The following is a 20,995-nucleotide window of genomic DNA, read 5'->3' on the forward strand; positions in this document are numbered from 1 at the left end:
CACTAGTTGAATACCCTTGTGGAAAAATACCTGTTTTGAAGAATCGAACGGAGAAGGTGCAAGATGGTCGAATTGTTGGTGGTGATGAGTGTCCAAAGGGTGAATGCCCTTGGCAGGTGAGCTCTGCATGTTGGTTATTGCTTTATGGACCATGGTAATAACTCTGATTGAGTGATTTTTAAAGAATTTAAAAGTCTCAGTACATGCATGTTACTGGGTTGAAGATTTACCCATCAATGCATAATAAGCAAATTTGTTCTGTTAAAATAGAGAAAGCATCCCCAGATCTATTCATTGCAAATTATTATAACAGCAATCTCCAGCATGATGTTTAACCTAGGACTGAGGAACTACATTTTGACTCTAATTAATCAATAAATATGTAAACAACAATTTAATTACATTTGATGAACAATTCAAATATGTCCATGCATTTCTCAGCTATTTTAAAAATGAATAATTCTCAAGTAACATCCATGGAACATCCCCGGTAACTCATTTTATGAACTAGCGAAGTTGTGTAAAGTGTAGGGAATAACAATGTGTTAGACATAAAGTAATTTATAAATATGTACAATACAGATTAACTTGAAGTCGGCATTCTGCGTGGTATGGGGAAACAGAGCTGATTGCCAAAACCATGTGTGATGTGGTTGTGTCTGAAACATATTTATATAAATAGAGTGATGGAAAGAGGCATCAAGCTTGTTGTGGGCAGTCAGACCAGTGTATCTGCCTCGTCATTCACTTGAAAGGATAGGAGAAAGATTTTGGAAGCACACTGTGAAATAGTGAAATAGAGTCTTGTGGGTAAAATAGAAATCTGGCTAGTAAGAGAATACGGAGGCTGCAGAAACTTGGACTTGTGGAATTGGAGTCAACTCGAGACCATAGGAGACTAGAGTAACCAAAGTTTAGACACTAATTAATTGAGATGGTAAATTTATAACCAGTGGCAAATTATTTCAAAGAGGAGAAATACAGTGGCAACTTTGAAAGGAAGAATACACATTTAATGGCGATTGAGACAGAACAGGAGGAGAAGCTTGAGGAAAACATTAATGTGCCATTTCACCTTTGAAATCAGCTTGCATGTAGATGCTCGTTTGTTAGAGGGAGCCTAATAGATTTCATGTGTTGCTCTGATTCTGTCATCGGCAGTCTGCTTGACCTAAACTGACAGATCATGGGTGTGCCAAGCTTTTTTCTGTCAGCATACTTTTGCAAGGTTCCCAATTTTCAGCTTACTCATAGGTTGCAAAGATTCCAAATGTACCTTTGCTTTCATCTGTGCAAATGTATCCCCTACATTATGAGATCATTTTCACCACGTTGGCGTTGATTCCGAGTTGATTGTTGTTTTCCGACCCATGAGCAAACTCTTGTTTGAGCTGGGGTCATAATTCTGAGTTGGGTGATGTCTAACAAACCTGGTAATTACCAGGTGCATTAAATAGCTCATTCAGTACATTTCAGCCGGTCAAACATGGCAGAATTCAACAGGGTAAAGAGTATAGTATTTATTGCACCATGCAGATTTTGATGAGTTAATCACCAAAATCCACCTATGGTTCCCCAAAGAATCGGAATAGGTGTGATAAATAGGACATACTCCTCTAACCAAGTCCGAATCAGGATGATTGCGAGATAATTTACACTCCAATCCTACCAAACCAAGCTAGCAATCAATGCTAAATATCTCTCTGCAAGTTTCCCTTTTGGCAAGATTTTGTATGCAGAATGGAATACCACAGGAATACATTGTTTTCCCTGAACTATATCATACATAGAACCATTTTGTGTTAAACAAGAATTAGTTTAACATGAATTCTCCCATAAAGCCATTACCTACATGTGTAAGTAGCTAAGCCTAAAAAGTTATAGAACTTCACTAAGGGCCTTGCTACCATGTTGGACGGATGTAACCGTTGCAGTTGCGGACCGACCAACTGACCTCTGGTCGGCGGTCCTGACACCACTATTACAATGCGACCACACATGGTGCGGTGGCATACACCCATTTCTCTATGGGAGCTTGTGCTGCGGCTGTAAACCGGCCATAGCACAAGCTCCTATAGAGAAATGGGAGTTTCTGTCAATCCCTGCACCGTGGCCTGCCACACGGTGCAGGGATTAAAGGGGGCATCATAGGTGCTCCCTCGACACCCAATTGGAGGCCGCAGGGTGTAGGGAGCCCTGCTATGTGCCCCCAAAGCGCTTTCCGACAGGCTTTCCATGTTGGAAAGCCTGACATGGAAAGTCTGTTGAAAACCAACATCATAATCCAGACTGCGGGAACGCTGTCCATAGGGATTACAGTGAGGCCTCTGAGTGGCCGACAGGCTCCTTGAGCCCATTGGAATCCAGCCAGAATGACTGTTGAGTTTCACTTTCGATCACCTGTGTTGTAATGCGGTGGTTGAAAGTGAAATTGACGATGTGACTCGGAAAGCCTCCGGCCCGCTGTTGAAGGCTATCTGGGTAACATTGTAATGAGGCCCATAGTGTGCAAAAAAAGTGCAACATTTAACACTCCAAATTATGTTTAAATGTCATTACACTATATATAGGGGGAGAAGAGTTGGCCTAACGTCTAGGGCGTTCAACCTCAAATCTGGGGAACTGGGTTCGAGTCTCGGCAAGGATGCACAACATCCAGTGATTCTGGACAAATCACTTAATCTCCCCGTGCCTAACAAAAATAAATGTCCCCTCTTGTATAGCAACTGGTGCACGTGTAAAGCGCTCTGATACCCGATACCTTCGGGTCAATTTCGCGCTATATAAAACTCCATTAAAAAAAATATATATGTAGAGTTGACAACTTCTGTCAGGTACCTGATAATGATTTGTTCGGAAGCAGAAGATTAGTACACAGTCCCACTACCAGCAACATATAATATTCATCTACCCCCAGAGGGGAAGAGGGAAATGGATAACAGAGAGACTCTACGTCAGGTGCTGCTATCTTGTGACAGGGCAACCTTTTCTGCTGGCTGTTTCTAGTAGGATTACCTACAATAGATTATACCAATAGTTATTAGGAAATCACTAACTATGCTTTCTCTTCCTCTAAACACGCATTAAGACACTTATAATTATGTGGATTAATATTAATCTCTTGCTTTTACCTGACTCTGTTTTGAGGGTTAGCTTCTCTCTTATAATTCAAAGTACGGTATCTTGATTGATGAAATGCAAAGTGTATTGATCTAGTTCCTGGCAACCAATCTGTACTGTAGATGTATCGCTAATTTTGTTGTTGTTGTAAATATTAGACATTTGTGTAGTCTCTTAATTATGTGGAAACAGCTTATACTATAAATATATATATATGTACATACATATGGAGAATTCTCCTTATGAAGATAGTCTCTTGTTATTTGGTACTGAATTGCATTCAAATTCGAACTCTGTACAGTCTTAAAATATCTTGAATGAATCAATTACTTGTCACTCAGTAATGCCTCTGATTTTCAATGAATTACTCTGGTAATTTCACTCCGCTACAAACCCTTCCCTTTACTACGGGCTCACACTCTCAGATATACACATCACCTTGAAACTTCCCTGAGAGGAGACACTAATCCCTTGAACTCTTGCACTGCTTGCTGAATACATCTATGAGGACTTTAATGCTCAATTGGGGTTCAGATACTATTCACAGGTTCCAGTGCTTCTGTGTAGGGTTCAACCCTGTTCTCTTAGACACCAAATTCGCTTCTGCATATGTGTGGGAAGTAACACTGCTCTCTTAGACACTGAATTATCTTCTACACATATGTGGGAAGTAATGAGGCTTTAAGACGACTCTTTTATCATAGCAATTCTCTTCACCCAAGATGTGTGCTGCGGAGACCCTGCAATTCTCACAATATTCAGTTGAAGTGAGCAGTGCGTTGATCAAGCACGCCTATTGGTTTGAATCTGTCCCAACCACTAGACAGCATAGGTATCTCATCTTGGACAACGGCAGCCAACTTGGAATTTTTACAATTTCATCCATGCAATTCTTTTAGTAATATATGAAATAGCAGCTTCCTGCAAGGGCATATTTTCTTACACAATGGGTTTCATTTGAAGAAAGGGTATTTGACACCTTTTATCTTTCTTTTTGAGTTTAAAGCATTATACTGCAATGGATCCTAGACAGACCCCCTTCCCAAAAAGCAGGTCCTCCATTTTAGGTTCATGTGGGATGGTTCTTATGAAAGGCTGGGTCTAATCTTGGCATGTACACTTAAACAATGTTCCCATGGCCTTTCCTCAGGCCCAAATTCTTTCCAGTTAATCAAAAGTTTCCTTTCTGAATCTTAGAGTCTAAGATCTGATTCACCTCAAACTCTTCCGCGAAATTCACCTGAATGGGAAGGGTGGGAGAACTAAGTCTCAAATCAGGAGGGCTGGAATTTAACAAGGAGAATTGAAAACCTGGGTGCATTTTGAGATGAGACCCCAACTGTAAATGCAACTGTGTTTTATCATACGATCTATCTTAAATGGACCCAGAAACCTAGGCTGAAATTTACGGTTCCCTTTCAATGGTAAATTGTGAGTGGACAGCCAAACCTTGCCTTCATTTTTAAAAGTAGGACCTTCTCTTTCTTTGTTTATGCCTAAGTTTTGTATGATTATTTTGCTTTCACTAAGTTTGCACTGGCATTCAAAAAGAAATTCTACAACTCTCTCACAAATTCTTCAACTGCTGAGGCTGACTCCTCTTCTTTACCAATGAACACATTTGGATGCCTACCATGTTTTAAATAGAAGGGTGTGAAACCTGTAGAGTTATCAACTGCATTATTGTATGCAAATTCTGCTTCTTAAACCAATTCTGCCCATTTCTTTTCTTGATATAAAAGGTAAAGTTGTAAATACTGCTCCAGGTCCTAATTGACTCTCTTTGTTTGCCTATCTGTCTCTGGGTGGTAGCTAGTGGAATAACATGAATCTATTCCCATATTTTTAGTGAAAGCCCTCCAAAAATGTGAAATGTATTGGGACTCTAGTCAGATTTGGACGATTTGTGGGATGCCATGAGTTCTTACTATATACTGTATGAATAACTGTTTTACTTGTGGCGCTTAAGGGAAATTGTTTATTGGAAGGAAGTGCACCACCTTAGAAAAAGTGTCAACAAATAATAAAATTGATTTGTAACCTTGACTAGTAGGAAGATCTACAATAAGATCCATGGTAACAGTGTGCCCTTGATATGGAGTGGTTGACAATGGTAATAAAAACCCTTGTTGTGCAGACCGGTTTGGTTTTTCTTTGATAAATTTCTCACAAGTTGACACATATTGTTTTATCTAAACTTCCATTTTGGGATACCAAAATGTATTTTTACAAATTCTTGGTTCTTTGGATCCATTTGTGACCAGCCAATTGTTCATCATGACAAAGATGAAGAACTTTTTCTCAAAGTTCCGTAAAAGGTAAATATCAGGTTCTCTGATTAAAAGGTTATCCATTTTTGATTTCTCTTCTAGTCACTTCTTTAGAACAGGTCAACATTTTCTCTTCAGTCAAGCTCTTTGGAATTTCTGCTGTCAAATCTCAGTTTTGGATTGCTGATGCAAATGTTTTTCGCTTGGGAATATAAGTATATTTTCTGGAACCACATCTACTAATTCAGTATCAATCTGTAATGGAGCATCTCCCTTGCCATTTACTACTCCTGGTTGATACATGATCATGAAATCAAAATCCGCAAAATGTAGTGACTGCCGTAACTGTCTAACTAATTTTAGGAATTGTACATTTTGATGGTCCGTGCACACAGTGACTTTATGTTGAGCTCCTAACAGATACCGTCTCCGCTTGAGAATAGCTTATTTTACTGCCAAAAGTTCTTTATGAGCAATCAAATATTTATCTCTAGTGGAGTAAGGTTTTGTGAGTAAAAGCCCATGGGATGTAACTGCCTAGTGCTCTTTTGCAGCTGAGAAAGAATTCTTCCAATCGCAGAATCAGAAGCATCTGCTTCCACATAATAGGGTTCCTATGGATTTGGGTGTCATAAAGTTGGAGCTGTGATGAGAGATTTCTTTAGAAATTAGAAGCCCAATTCTGCTTCTTGGGTCCAGTCAAACTTAACTCCGTTCTTCAACAGGCAAGTGATGGGACTGACTTTTTGAGAAAAAATAGAAATTAATATCCTATAAAAATGTGCAAATCCAAGAAAGCTTTGGATTTCTTTACCACTTCCCATGGGCAGCCAATCTGGAATGACTCTTACCTTAGCAGGGTCCATACTGACTCCATCAGGTGGCAAAATTAACTCCAAAACACTAGCTGCTCAGCATGAAAAGTACAGATTCACTTTTTCATAAAGATTATTTTCCTGCACCATTTCCAGAATTGCTCTGACATGTGACACAATTTCCTTTACATTGTTGAAAAAAATGAAAAGCCCGTCAATGTAGACCACTGAAATTCTGTCCAAGTACTCTTGCAACACATCAATCACAAAATGCTGAAAGGCGGCTGGTGTGTTGCAGAGTCCATATGGCATTACATGGTATTCGAATAATTCATACCACATTCCAAAGGTAATTTTCCACTCGTCGCCTTGTGCTATACAAATCAGACAATCGGCTCCTCTTAAGTTTAATTGATGTAAATGATGGCATCCTTCACTTGATCTAGGAGTACAGATGCCAAAGGCAACGGATATCGATTTTGATGGTCACTTGATTGATCGCTCTATAATCAATACATAGGTGGAGCTCACTTTTCTTCTTGTGGATAAAAAACAACGAGTAAGAGACAGTGTTTGGGAGGGAACTATAAATCCATTTGCCAAATACTGATCCAAATATTCTTCGAGGTAATGACCCTCCATTAAACCCTTTGATGTATGGGTTACCACATCAGGCTACGTTCACCAGCATGCAGTAGGTCTAAATGCAGTGCGAGGTGTAATACAACTGCAAAGCAGAGGCGGGGTTATGACATCAAGCCATTGGGAGTGACCACAGCAACATCACAAGATTTCAACATCTCCCAGGTGAAAGGATCTCCCTAGAAACCAGCACTGATGAAAGCCTTACGGCTGAAACGCGTCTGCCATAGCATTTCTTAAACTTTGAAAACCACTCGCTGAGACTGAATCTGCTGAATAAAAGTGTTGGACTTTACAACAAAAAAATGATATATATATATATATATGTTCATGATTTGTGGGGTTTTTAAACAGTAGTTAATTGCGTTAATTCACTGATTGAGTTCAGCCGAAACGCGTCTTAGTGACTTTTGCCTGGTTTGTAGACAACCGGCTTCATTAAAACAGACAAGTTTGAGAATCCCCGTGTGCGTGCCCCTTTTTCATGTGTGAAGTTGGGATTTGTTTAATTTCTACGAGTGGCAGCGACGCCACTTTGCATGTGACACCAGCGTATTTTGGGCTTGCTTAGTTGACCACAATCCAAGAGTGTAACGAGGTATCGGAGTCAGCAAAACCTCAGAGTCCTACCGGAATGAGCAAGATGAGGTGGAGTCTCATGTGGAAGGCAGGATGGAGCGCAAGGAAATCCTGGAGATTTTCATTGTGGAGTTCTAATTTTAGCTACAAGCTTGCGGCCTCAGTCAAAAGTGTAAGTATCCAGGTGGTGTTTCTGCGGGAGTGCCCGGAACTGATGACAAGGCCAAGCCCGTCCCCCCTACACCTCTTGTGTCTATCAAACTCTAGAACTCAAGGGTGAGATAGAGGGAAAGGAGGGAACAAAACAAGGCAAGGAGGGGAGAGACTCCTTGGACTGGAAGGACGTTTTCTGGCTGGCAGGACACTGTTACTGAAAAGAGGAATATTACAGTCAAAAAAACATTAAGCATGAAATGAGTCAACACACACACTGTTCTACTATGTTGTACCTAGGAGGATACTTGTGGTCTCTTAGCATGAAGATGTAACCTTCTTCTTCTGTAGTTCTCCCTACATCTGAGTGAGCATAACTGTGCCGCCTGTGAAAGTAAAGGGCTATCAATAATTACTCTAATTAGTAGTGGTTATGACAAGTATTTTCATGTGGCTTACCCTAATAAACGAGCAGGTGTAGGTGGAGTCCTGATATCCTTCAAATAGCCTGCAAGAGCTGTAATATCAAATAGCCTGCAAGAGCTGTAATATATGAGGGATGTTATTCCTATACTTATATATAGCACTTTACAAATACAGAAAAATAGCGCTGAGCGCCTGTACCTGCTCTTCTTAATGTACACAGCTGCAATGACTGCCAGTAAACCAAAGTGTCCAATGAGTCCAAAGATGGGATAAACAAGCAACCAAACAAGGGAATAGGGTCAAGTAAGGGGTGAAGACCACAATTCCCACAATGCCTCAAGCGGGCCAACGTAACCGCCCCAGCCCAAGTCCGGCTGGCCAGCGGAACAACAAGTCCGGCTGGCAAGCGGAACCGAGTGAGGACAGCCCGGCCAGCCCACAGGCACACCCAGAGGGATATCGGGTCTTAGGTAAGGGATAGAGCGGGAAATAAACCAAAAACGAATCCACAGCCGGGAAATGCCGCCAAGTACGAGCAAGGCTCCACAAGGTTGGATGGAGCTCGTGAGCGGCCAGAAGGGTCACAGAGAAATCAGAACCTCGACAGGTTTGAGGAGCAAGGATTCGGGACGCGAGTTCTCCCGGAAGAATAGAAAAGGGTGACGCGGCGAAGCGGCAGTGACGCAGAACACGCGGACACTAGAACGCGAAGCGCCTCACCTAAGGGAAGTCAGGCCTATATGGCTGCCTGACCTCCTCGCGCATGCGCGGTTTGGGGCAGCCATCTTGGATGGAACATCGGAGCTGGCAATCGTGACAAAACGCTCCAAAGTAAACCCTGGTGCGGGGCACCGTGCAACATTGTTGCTTTACGGTGAGGATTGTTGGCTCTATTTTCGAGGTGAGGAGGTCTCCATTCTTGGCTTAATGACATGACTTTTAGCGCTTTCCTCTTGGGCAGATTACACGCCATGCAAAACTATTTGTTCGCATTCCTTCTGATGAGCGTTTGTGTCTCTCGTGACTTTTGACAATTCACATAAATAATAGTAGAGACAATGGGACAAACGCAGTAACGCTTTCACAGAATTCTGTGGAGTTCTGTAAAAACATAATTTCAGCTTGTGCGAACTGTCGATTATTACTGCCAGATTCAATTGTAACAGTGCTTTTACTTTTAGAGTGTCTATTTTTTGAATTAATGTTTTAAATGCCCCATTTTTGATACATGACAATTTGATGCTTCTTTAACAATTATACCATCATTTTGATAGCATAACCAGTGCTGGCAGGTTGAATGTCAGTGACACTGTGCAGCGCAAACTGTGCATATGTTGTGCTTAGGACTTCTGGGGTCGGGGAATTTCACGATATGTTTGTACAGTGTCTCCAACAGGTTTAGCGCCCTCGATTGTAATTTATGTGTTCAAACATTCTTGCTTGCTAAAGTTTTTCGTATTTTGAAAGTAGTATCCTTTCTATGTTCATGATTTGTGGGGTTTTTAAACAGTAGTTAATTGCGTTAATTCACTGATTGAGAAAGGCTGAGTTCAGCCGAAACGTGTCTCAGTAACTTTTGCCTGGTTTGGAGACAACCAGCTTCATTAAAACAGCCAAGTTTGAGACTCCTCATGTGCGTGCCTCTTTTTCATATGTGAAGTTGGGATTTGGTTTAATTTCTATGAGTGGCAGCGGCGCCACTCTGCATGTGACACCAGCGTCAAATCAAATCAAATTAACCTTTATTTGGAACATATATAATGTCCATAAAAGCATACTAAAAGAATACAGTAAAATCCATTTATATACATAAATAGCAATAATCAATATTTAAACATTTTAAAAACAATTGTGGTCCTTATCCAATTACGGATTTCATAAAGAAATATACAGTTTACATTGTTTAATAGTTACATCTTTCCAAATAAGCGAGTTCATTCCTCTGTTTCGTTACCGACATTATATAACAAATTACTGCGTTACAGACTGATACTTTCTCCAAATTTCGTATATATTTAAAACCAGCTTTATAGGAATACAGGACATTTTCTCGAAAAATAGGACGGAGAAAGGTTTTTCTAGTTTCCGCATAAAATTTACAAAAAAGTGAAAGATGAAGGGTACTCTGTGTAGACTTACCATCACACGGACATTTCAGAAGGTTAGAGCCCCACTTACCCCTTTTGGGAAAAGCAAAGAGGTAGAGTAGTGTGTTTATCCGTAATCTGGCTAGGTAGAATCTATGCTGAACATTAGTTATGAATATGAGGTATTTCTGTATATCCATGGCAATAAGCCCTTCGAGATAAAATGAAACAGTTATCTTGGTACTCGAAGCCTCGTCTCTTGACAATGTCCTAGCATTCAAGAGACTCTTTTTTAAATCAACCTCGCTGGATTTTTTTGTATCTTCTGGTTGATTCCAATTCAGGCCAAGTTACATTCTTTTAAAAGACCTCTGATATTTATTTGGAAATTTATATAGTGCAACAGATGCCTCAGCAAAGGGGCGTCCCGGCGCTTCGAGTCAAGCCAACAGAGTGCAGAAGCTAGGCCCTAAGAGTAGAGACTAGGCCCTGGGAAATAGAAAAGTTGCTGGGGATATAACTTAACCATGGTATTTTCTTACAGCGGTCTTAGGACAAGCAATCTAAAATGATATCCCTTGTAAAATGAGTTTCTTCCCTAATCCAGACACGGTGCCACAGATTTAAAGTGGTCATGCTAATCAAATCGTGTATATATGGTGTTCATGTTTCTCTGTGCATAATGATAGAAGATGTAGAGGAAGGTACGGCTAGCAAGCGCCGCAAAAAATTGTTTTCAAGGGTTTGTACCTGCGAGATGTCTGCCAAGCACCAAAGGGCTCCCTCATAACAACTCCCTTTAATGCACTTTGCTCCGTATAACTTTAAGATCTCCCGTACAGGTTTTTTACCAATTTTTGGGGAAAATTTAAAGATGGCCTCCACTGATCTCACATGTTTTAATTTGCATAGGGTTATATGTGTATTTCAGGTGCCCTTACTGTTAAAAAGAATCCCCAAATACGAAAATGAAAACGTTCTCTCTATTAACGTCCTGTTAATATAATGTGATTTTGTCTTAATATTCTTTTTACCACAGGACATAACCAGGGTTTTACTCAGGTTAATCTTTAGATATTTCTCCATCATAAAACTATTAAAATTATCCATCAGTGTTTGTAGGCCGTTTGCCGTCCTTGAAATTAGGACGTCATCATCGGCGTACAATAGTAAGGGGGTAGACCGCTTACCGACCTTAGGAGCATCTACCCCTAGGTTCTGTAATAATGAGTCAACACTATTTATATAAATTGAAAATTAAAGAGGCGCAAGGGTACAGCCCTGCCTTATCCCACGTGTAATACTAAAGTGCTTAGTGCATTCCGCAGATTTTCCATAACGTATCTTCGCAGACAGACGTGTGTAGATTTGCAATAAGAAACTAATAATATCCTGGGGGGCGCCCATTCCTCCCAATGTCTCCCATAACTTTGAATGATTCACCAAGTCAAATGCACTTGACAAATCTACGAAGCAAAGGTGAAGGGATCTTTCCCTTGCAAGAGTGTTTTTTCTATAATTGGGTCTAAATTCAAACACTGTTCAATTATTCCAACGCCCTGCCTGACCCCGTACTAGGCTACAGAAGGGATATTTTTTTCTTTTACCCATTGCTCCAGCCTAGACTGCAGCATTCTACCCATAACTTTAGATGTTGAATCGAGCAAAGATATTGGGAGATAGCAACTAGCGCTACTCCTATTCCCCTTTTTAAAAATGGGGACTATCAGGCTCTCCGCCCAGGTTGCGGGTATCACCACATCTATTGTTGCATTAAAAAATTGGTGCAGGATAGGTACCCAAAAACTTGTGTTATATTTAAATACGTCAATTGGGACCCCATCGGGGCCAGCCGCTTTGCCGCTAGCACTATTCCCAAGGGCTGTTCTAATTTCCTCTTGACTTATACTCTCTATTTCTTTTTATTTTTAAATAATAGTGGTTTTGTTCTCGCTTTTTAAAATACACTGATGTGTTTCATTGAAAATTGCTGCAAAGTTGGTTAGCCAGTCAGTTTGAGTTACTACTGTATCAATTTTGGCCGATTGGACATCTTTAAAGAATGGTTGGTCCAACGTTTTCCAAAAAAGTGTTGAGTCTTTAGTCTCAGCAGCATTAATCAAGTTCTCCCAGGCATTATCCCTAATATCCGATTTTCTTTGCATATATGCTTGTTTATATAATTTCCGGAGAATAGTGATCTCCTCTCTGTTACGCAGGAAGGTTTTTAGTGTAGACTTTAAATCCCTATTTAATCTAGAGCATTGTTTATCGAACCATCTTAGAGAGTATGACATATTTGTCTTGAAATTCCTTTTCAAATTACAAGAGATTGCAGCAGATATACTTAGGAAGGCCATAACTATGTCCATGCTAGTTGAGGATTTACCTAGGCAAGTTTTGATAGGATGATTGTTTTTTTGTAAGATACTATTTGTGAAAACTTCTGGATCAACTCCTGCCCATTTAATTGAAATCCCATTTTCACCCTGTGTTTTTAGATCCACAGCATGAATGCATGGTTCTGGTTTTTTAAAAAGAGATTTTAAAGTTAGTAACAGGGGGTGATGATCACTTAATAGAAGAGTACAGACACAACATTTGGATATAAGGGGCCTAAGATTAATTGAAGTAATGAAATGATCAATACATGAAGATGATCTGGCTCTTTCAAAAGTGCAAATAATGCCCCTGTCCTCACAGTCATTCCCCTGTATATCCTTCTCTGTAACTCCCAAGTTATACTTAGACATAACAAGATTGATATTTTTCCTGTAATTAATATGTGGGAAATGTGAGGAGTCACCACCTAGTTCCTCCTCATAACCACATTGAATCCCTGAAATAAGATTACATTGTTCGATATTAAAGTCTCCCGCCCAGATTAAGAAACAATCCGGACCTACACTGTTCATGAAGTCCGTCAGCTCCTCATCTAAGGATGTAATACCCTCGTGTCTTGAGGCATTAAAAATATCATTATAAAAATGAATCATTCTAATGTCCTGTAATCCTTTAGCCGGCGGTGTTTTGCTTTCTCCTCAGCCAGAAAGGTAAAAATTAAAGGGGGGTGGCCCGGCCTCACTCGGTCTCAAACGGGCTCGCGCGTGTCCAGGGCAGCGGGAGCTCTGGCCCCTTTTCAAGCGCTTCCTGGCACCACAAACGCGGTGTGTGGCCTGCACACACCGAGGAATGCTGGGAAATGGAGTTCCTGGCAGAAGCGGTGGGCCGGTATGGAAGTGTCCTTTCACCGGAACTGTGACGTTTTTCCCTGTGCCCCCAGAAGCAACAGCAGCAGGTAGGGCAATGTCAGCAAAACGAATATCACCAGCGTATTTTGGGCTTGCTTAGTTGACCACAATCCTGGAGTGCAACGAGGTATCGGAGTCAGCAAGCCCCCAGAGTCCTACCGGAATGAGCAAGATGAGGTGGAGTCTCGTGTGGAAGGAAGGACGGTGCGCTAGGAAATCCTGGAGATTTTCAGTGTGGAGTTCTAATTTTCGCTATGAGCTTGCTGCCTCACTCAAAAGTTCCGAAGTAAACCCTGGTGCTGTGCACCGTGCAACATTGTTGCTTTACGGTGAGGATTCTTGGCTCTATTTTCGAGGTGAGGTCTCCACTCTTGGCTTAATGACATGATGTTTAGCGCTTTCCTCTTGGGCAAATTACACGCCATACAAAACTATGTGTTCGCATTCCTTCTGATGACCGTTTATGTGTCTCTTGTGACTTTTGACAATTCACATGAATACTAGTAGAGACAATGGGACAAGAACAGTAATGCTTTCACAGAATTCTGTGGAGTTCTGTTAAAACACAATTTCAGTTTGTGTGAACTGTCGTTTATTACTGCCAGATCCAATTGTGAAAGTGCTTTTACATTTAGAGTGTCTATTTTTTCAATTAATGTTTTAAATGCCCCATTTTTGATACATGACAATTTGATGCTTCTTTAACGATCATACCATCATTTCGATAGCATAACCAGTGCTGGCAGGCTGAATGTTAGTGACAATGTGCAGCGTAAACTGTGCATACGTTGCGCTTAGGACTACCTGGGTCGGGGAAATTCACTATATGTTTGCACAGTGCTTCAACATGGTTAGGGCACTCGATTGTAATGTATGTGTTAAAAAATTCTTGCTTACTAACGTTTTTCGTATTTTGAAAGTAGTATCCTTTTTATGTTCATGATTTGTGGGGTTTTTAAACAGTAGTTAATTGCGTTAATTCACTGATTGAGAAAGGCTGAGGTCAGCCAAAACGTGTCTCAGTGACTTTTGCCTGGCTTGGAGACAACCTGCTTTATTAAAGCAGCCAAGTTTGAGAATCCTTGTGTGCGTGCCCCTTTTTCACGTGTGAAGTTGGGATTTGGTTATATATATATATATATATATATATATATATATATATATATATATATATATCTCAAAACAAAACCCTTTCAGGCATAGAGTGACGCATAAATTATGCAAAAAAGAAGGAGAGAACTCTGGGTAGGTCTCAGTTTAGGTGGAAAGCAGCTCCTGTTAGAGCACTCTCAACACCAGCGACACTCTAGATCGGCTCACCTCAAATGTCTGTTTTTCTATCAAAGTTTTTAAGCATAGGATTAGCACAGTGCTATCCACGCCGAGATAGAAAATGACAAAGTCTTTTGCCATTTAAACAGCAAAATCTTTAAGCATAGGACTAGTACAGTACAGTCCTTGTCGAGCTGTAAAATAACAAAAGCCATTTATCCCTCCAGGCACAATATTACAGCTTTGAATTGGTAAAATACCAACTCAAGCCAACCTGAAATGAGTAAAAGCAACCCCTGACAGAGTGTTTCGCTCTGATTAGAGTTCTTCAGAGAGGTATAGCTTTGTCCAGACACAAGGGAGCACCCCGTATTAAGTCAAAACAAAACCCTTTCAGGCATAGAGTGACGCATAAATTATGCAAAAAAGAAGGAGAGAACTCTGGGTAGGTCTCAGTTTAGGTGGAAAGCAGCTCCTGTTAGAGCACTCTCAACACCAGCGACACTCTAGATCTGCTCACCTCAAATGTCTGTTTTTCTATCAAAGTTTTTAAGCATAGGATTAGCACAGTGCTATCCACGCCGAGATAGAAAATGACAAAGTCTTTTGCCATTTAAACAGCAAAATCTTTAAGCATAGGACTAGTACAGTGCAGTCCTTGCCGAGCTGTAAAATAACAAAAGCCATTTATCACTCCAGGCACAATATTACAGCTTTGAATTGGTAAAATATATATATATTAACGCTCCAGTTTCAAAGAAACCTTTTAAAATAACTTTATTTGCAAGTACGCGTTTCGGCTGTGTGCCTTCGTCTGCTTGCTTCATAAATAAAACATCACTGGCATGATTGTGCTTTTAAGTTCATACCTGGATCTTCAGTTCATACCTGGATCTTCATTGGTTCCTGCACAAAAACAGGAGAGAGGATTAGATGATCATGGGCCAATGGCAATGCCCTATTTCAGATTTTGCATATCATCGGCGTACTTCGGCATTTTCAATATTTAGTTCTTTAACTGTATGCCAATGTCAATGTTCTTTTTCATATTGCACCCCCATATGGGCACCTCTGAAGCACACACACACATCTTCCTGTACTGGCCATTTACGCTGTGGTGACGGTTATCTAGCGGGACCAACAGCTTCATAGAATTCCACAACTGTAAAGTTAGTCAAATAGCTGTTAACAAAACAGAATTGATGTTACCGAAGAACAAATCATGGCTAATTAAGGAGCTTATAACATGCAAGAGTCAATTTGTTGTCTACGTGATGTAGTGCCCATGTTCTTTAAAATATATAGGTAGCACGAAGTGCGAATTGAAAAAAAGAATACTTGAACACGTGAGAGCAACGGTTAACAGAGACAGAAGCAACACAGTTGCGAAATATATGGAAACCATACATGAAGGGGATTGGAAATTGATGCGCTTTAACGCATTGGAAACGATAATCCCACACGTAAGAGGTGGAGATACAGAACGAACTTTGAGGTGCAGGGAATCCTGACAAATATTGAACTTTAGGACTTCCCCCCCTTGGGGTCTGAATCAAAGCGAGGAACTTTATGTTCATCTCAGAGGAATACAAGGAATTATTTATGGGTTGTTTTATAGTACTGTTTTGTTGCAACTGAGAACATTTGGAGTGGTATCTGTTTTCTTTTATTTTCAAAGCTTTTAAGGATGGAAACATTGATGTGGCTGATATAAATATTTAAGATATAAAGCGGCTGATCTACTGGGAATACAGGATTATATCCAAAATAGACTTCTCGGACTGGTTTCAAGTTAAAAAACGCCCACTGGAGGGCTTTAATTAGTAGTAAATCGTTCAGGTTAAATGAATTGGATAGGTTTTAACCCAAATGGATTCAACATCACTCATTTATATAAAAAAAAGGGAGCTTGTAAAATAATTTGGATATAATCATATCTGAGCTCACAAAAGCCCACCGGAGGGCGCAATCCAAAAATGTACTGAAATCGAGAGAGAGACAAATGCAATTAATTGAAACTCATTTGTACGACACGAATATGGCACAATTAAATCGGAGCTCCGATCGAAAAATAGGTCAAAAGTGATATTTGAGTAGAAAAAGTTAAAAATATTTCAATTCCGTCACATAAATACTATCAAGCCCCGCTTAAAAAGTAATGGTACAAGGGGAACATAGAATGAAAAATACTAATATAGCCACACACAAGTGTACCTGAATAAAAGACTAAGGGCCAGATGTAGGAGGCCCTTTACCGGTCGGTAACGGCCGAAAATCGGTATTTTCGGCCGTTACCGACCGGTATTGAACTTTCCGGATGTAGGAGACCAAAAATCGGCCAAATCAGTAAATTTACCGAATCGGTAAATTTACCGAATCGGTAAAATACCGAATCGGAAATATTACAGAATCGGTAAATTTACCGAATCGCAGCGGCTTGCGATTCGTAAATTGAACGATTTGGTAAATCTACCGAATCGGTAAATTTACCGATTTGTTAAAATACCGAATCGGTAAATAAGAAGTGGTAAAAATGGATATTGAGATGTAGGGAAGCTCTGAAATACCGAATTTGCTTGCAATTCGGTATTTAAGAGTCGGTATTTACCATGGATTGGATTCAGGTGGTAAACAGGTGCAACCTATAAAAATGGACCCAAAATGCAATTCTTCTTGCACAATGGCAGCATTTTATGTCATTGCAAGACGGCTACGGCTACAGGAGGAAGGAGAGAGGGAATGGCAGAGAGGGGAGCAGGTCTACAGACAGAGGATAACCCTGTTCATGCTCACAGAGGCAGAGATACTGCAGAGGTACAGGTTGGCCCCAGACACCATCACGGAACTCATCAGGGACCTTCACCCACTGTTGGAGCATACTACCCCAAGGGCACACGCAATTCCTCCCCACGTGCAGGTGCTGTGCAGCCTACACCTGCTTGCGTCTGGAAGTTACCAGAGTGTGGTTGCTGCGGTAGGTGGGGTGACCCAGAGCAGCCTGTCAAGGTTTTTCCACAAATTCCTTGACGCCATGTTACAAAGGATGGAGCATTATATACCTTTCCCTGCAACCCATGCTGAACTGGTCCAAACAAAATCAGACTTCTACCAGATGGCACGTTTCCCCAATATAATTGGCTGCATTGATGGCACGCACATTCCCATTTGTCCCCCTGCTGCCACCGAATATATATACAGGAATAGGAAGTCCACCCACCCCATCAATGTGCAGGTGATCTGCAATGCAAAGTTCGCCATCACTGACCTTGTGGCAAAATTCCCTGGGAGTACCCACGACTCCTATATATTTCAAAACAGTGGCATCTATGCACAGCTGACTGCAGGTGAATTTGGTGAAGGATACCTCCTAGGTAAGACACAGTGTGCGACACCTATAAGACCTATTGCAATAAGCAGTACATGTATGCATGTGAGTAAATTACTCCCATTTCCTTTTAGGAGACAGTGCATATGCCCTCCGCTCCTTCATACTCACCCCCTACCTCAACCCCTCAACACCCAGCCAAAGGAGATATAACTGGGCACACAAGAGCACACGCAATGTTGTAGAGCGAACATTTGGTATCTGGAAAAGCAGGTTTAGATGCTTGCACAAGAACGGAGGTGCAAGGCAGTATACCCCCATCACCTGTTGTAAGATCCTTGCTGCCTGTGCTATGTTGCACAATCTTGCTGTGAAGAGGGGGACTGAGGTGGAGTTGTCAGATTATGAGGATCATGACGACAACATTGCTGTGCCTGAAACACAACCTGCTGGAGTGTCAACACCAAGTAATGGCAGATACAGACGTGAGGAAATAACACGCAACTATTTCTGAGTAAGTGATGACACTGAGAACTATATTGATAGCACAAGCTTTTGTTTAATTAGAATATTTCTAGGTATGTTAAAGAACAAAAGTGCAACAGTAAGCATTTCACAGCAATGCTCACAGTGAGCAAACACACACAGACAGGTGTTGAATCCACCCACCGTAGTTGTATATTGTCACTAGGCAGGTTTAAATGGCACAAATGTGCAAAAAAACCCTTTTTTATCTATGATTTAAATGTCCAATGCCAGTAGGCCATAGTTACAACTGTTCATTTACGGCCACGCTTTGCACTGGCAGGTGTATGTGGCTCAGCCTGTTCACTGGGCGTTTGGCCTGTAGCCTCACCCTGTCGCCTGCTGCTCCTCCTTGGCTCTACGACATGGGGGCTTGCCGTGCTGCTCCTACTGGTGCTACCTTCAGTGTCCGGCATTGAGTAGAGCCTCCAGCGCACCGGTCATTCCGGCTATGCCCCTTGTCAGCTGATTGCTGTTATGAGTCAGGACTTCCTGACTATTCATGCTACGCCTGCATAGCAGGGATGTGGCTGTTGCCAGGCGGTGGATAGATTTCTCAGCTCTCTCTGCACGCTGCTTCTCCCTGCGCCTTGATGTAATTTCAGAGTCCAGTTTTGTGCACAGTTGCTGCATGGATTGGGACAGGTCATGTATGCCTGTTGCCATGCTCTTGTTAACCTCCACCAACTCCCTGATGCCCTTACCAATTTCCTGCATGTTGATGTTGAGGTTTCGCATTTGTCTTTGACAGGACATGATACCCTTGCCCTGCATCCTCTGAATCCTGACCATGGATCCCTCCAGGCCCTGGAAGACACTGGACCCCTCCCCACGTGCACCTACACTCCTTCCTTGTACTGTGCGGCGTCTAGTGGTACTTGGTAAAGGCTCTGTGCTGGGCTGCAGTGTGGCAGAGATGGCAGCCTGAGGCAAGTTGTGTGAGTCTTCACCCACCATTTCACCAGCAGCTGTCTCCATTTCCAGCAGTGGGGAAACGACATGCCTCCTGCTAGGGTGTGCAGCAGGTGTTTCTATTTCAAAGGATGCTGGCATTTCGGGTGACGAAACCAATAGTGGTGACTGTGAAGGTATTGGGGAGGCCTGCATTTGTTCACTGATGTCAGGTTCTTGGGAAGGTGGCTGCCCACTCGGACAACCTCTGTCCTGTGATGCACTGGGCCCTGGCACATGACTGTCATCCCTCTCGGGTGCCGTGCCTTCTGCCTCCTCAGACTGCCTTCTGGATGTGTGACCTGTGGACATATGAGCACATATCAGCTAGGTGCAAATGTCTCACAGCCACTACAATTAAACATATGACATTGCACTTTGTACATGCTGCCTGCCCTTCATTTTGTCTGCATTCATTTGAATAACTTGGTGGTTACAGTGCTGTGTGACATGCTCTTTCATTAACTGACTATGTGTACCTTGATGCATTGCTACAGTTTTGCACAGACACCCTGGGACTGGGGTAACTTAGCTGCAAGGGGTGAGGGATGAATGGGGGTGTGGGCGGGATTGCTGTGCATGCATTTTACCTTTTTTAGTTGCAGCTTTCGCCGAGCTGTCCACTTCTCCCAGTCCATGGACGCTTTCAGGCTCCAGGGTTGTGGCTACCATCTCCTCCAGGTCGGTGAGGGGGGGCGCAGTGTTCTTTCCTCCACCTGTTTGCGAGGCCTGTTTATGGTGGTCAGCCAATTTTCTTTTTGTGAGGCTCCTTAGGTCATAGAATCTCTTTTTTAAATCGTGAGTGACTCTGGTGGTCACTCCCACTGCATTTACTTTCTCTAAGATTTCAAGCCAAATCTTCCTTTTTGCTGATTCTGGCACAGTAAGGGACTGCTTTCCAAAACGTCTGTGGTGTACCTTTACCACCTCCTCAACAAGGACCTGTAGCTCCATGCTGCTGAATTTGAGCTTTCTTTTCCTTTCAGTCTGCTCTGTGTCCTTGCTGCTTGCCATGTTAAAGTTTTCAAAAAGCACAAACTCTGTCTGCTGCTGCTGCTCCCAGTCTCTCTGCTCCAACTGCCTCTCCAGAACCTTCTAATTACTTGCAGCTGCCTGTGTAGCCACTTCCTGGTAGGAAGGGGGAGGGTGGTTGCACCTGATTGGCTGTTGTGTTAAGTTTCACTTTTGTTTGCTGTCCGATTCGGTATTTACCGATTCGGTATTTACCGATTCGGTATTTCCAATGCTTTCCTATGGGCCTTTTTGGCCCATAGGGATGAATGGGATATACCGATTCGGTAAATACCGAATCGGTAAATACCGATTCGGTAATTTCCGAAAGTCCGATACCGAATTTTACCGATTCGGTAAAAAATACCGATTTTTCCCCTACATCTCATTTACCGATTTTTGAATAACGAATCGGTAAAATTCGGTATTGAAGAATCAGTAAAATCAGATTACCTACATCTAGCCCTAAGAACAATAAAGTTTTGATGTTGAATAAGGAATGAACACAAAAGGAAACCAGTTCAAGTGCAATATTAGCATACATTAGCTTAAACGGGAAGCGTTTAGA

The 20,995-nt window shown here is 41.7% G+C and overlaps 1 protein-coding gene across 1 annotated transcript in view; it reads left to right on the top strand.

Moving 5' to 3' along the window:
* The window catches only part of LOC144773822 (coagulation factor VII-like), a 225,467-nt gene that overhangs the window by 157,407 nt on the left and 47,065 nt on the right, over positions 1–20,995 (top strand). The window contains 1 exon segment of the mRNA XM_078658918.1: positions 7–116. Within this exon segment, the coding sequence (XP_078515044.1) occupies positions 7–116 (110 nt within the window).

Source organism: Lissotriton helveticus, chromosome 8, assembly GCF_964261635.1.
Source record: "Lissotriton helveticus chromosome 8, aLisHel1.1, whole genome shotgun sequence".
NCBI classification, from domain to species: domain Eukaryota; kingdom Metazoa; phylum Chordata; class Amphibia; order Caudata; family Salamandridae; genus Lissotriton; species Lissotriton helveticus.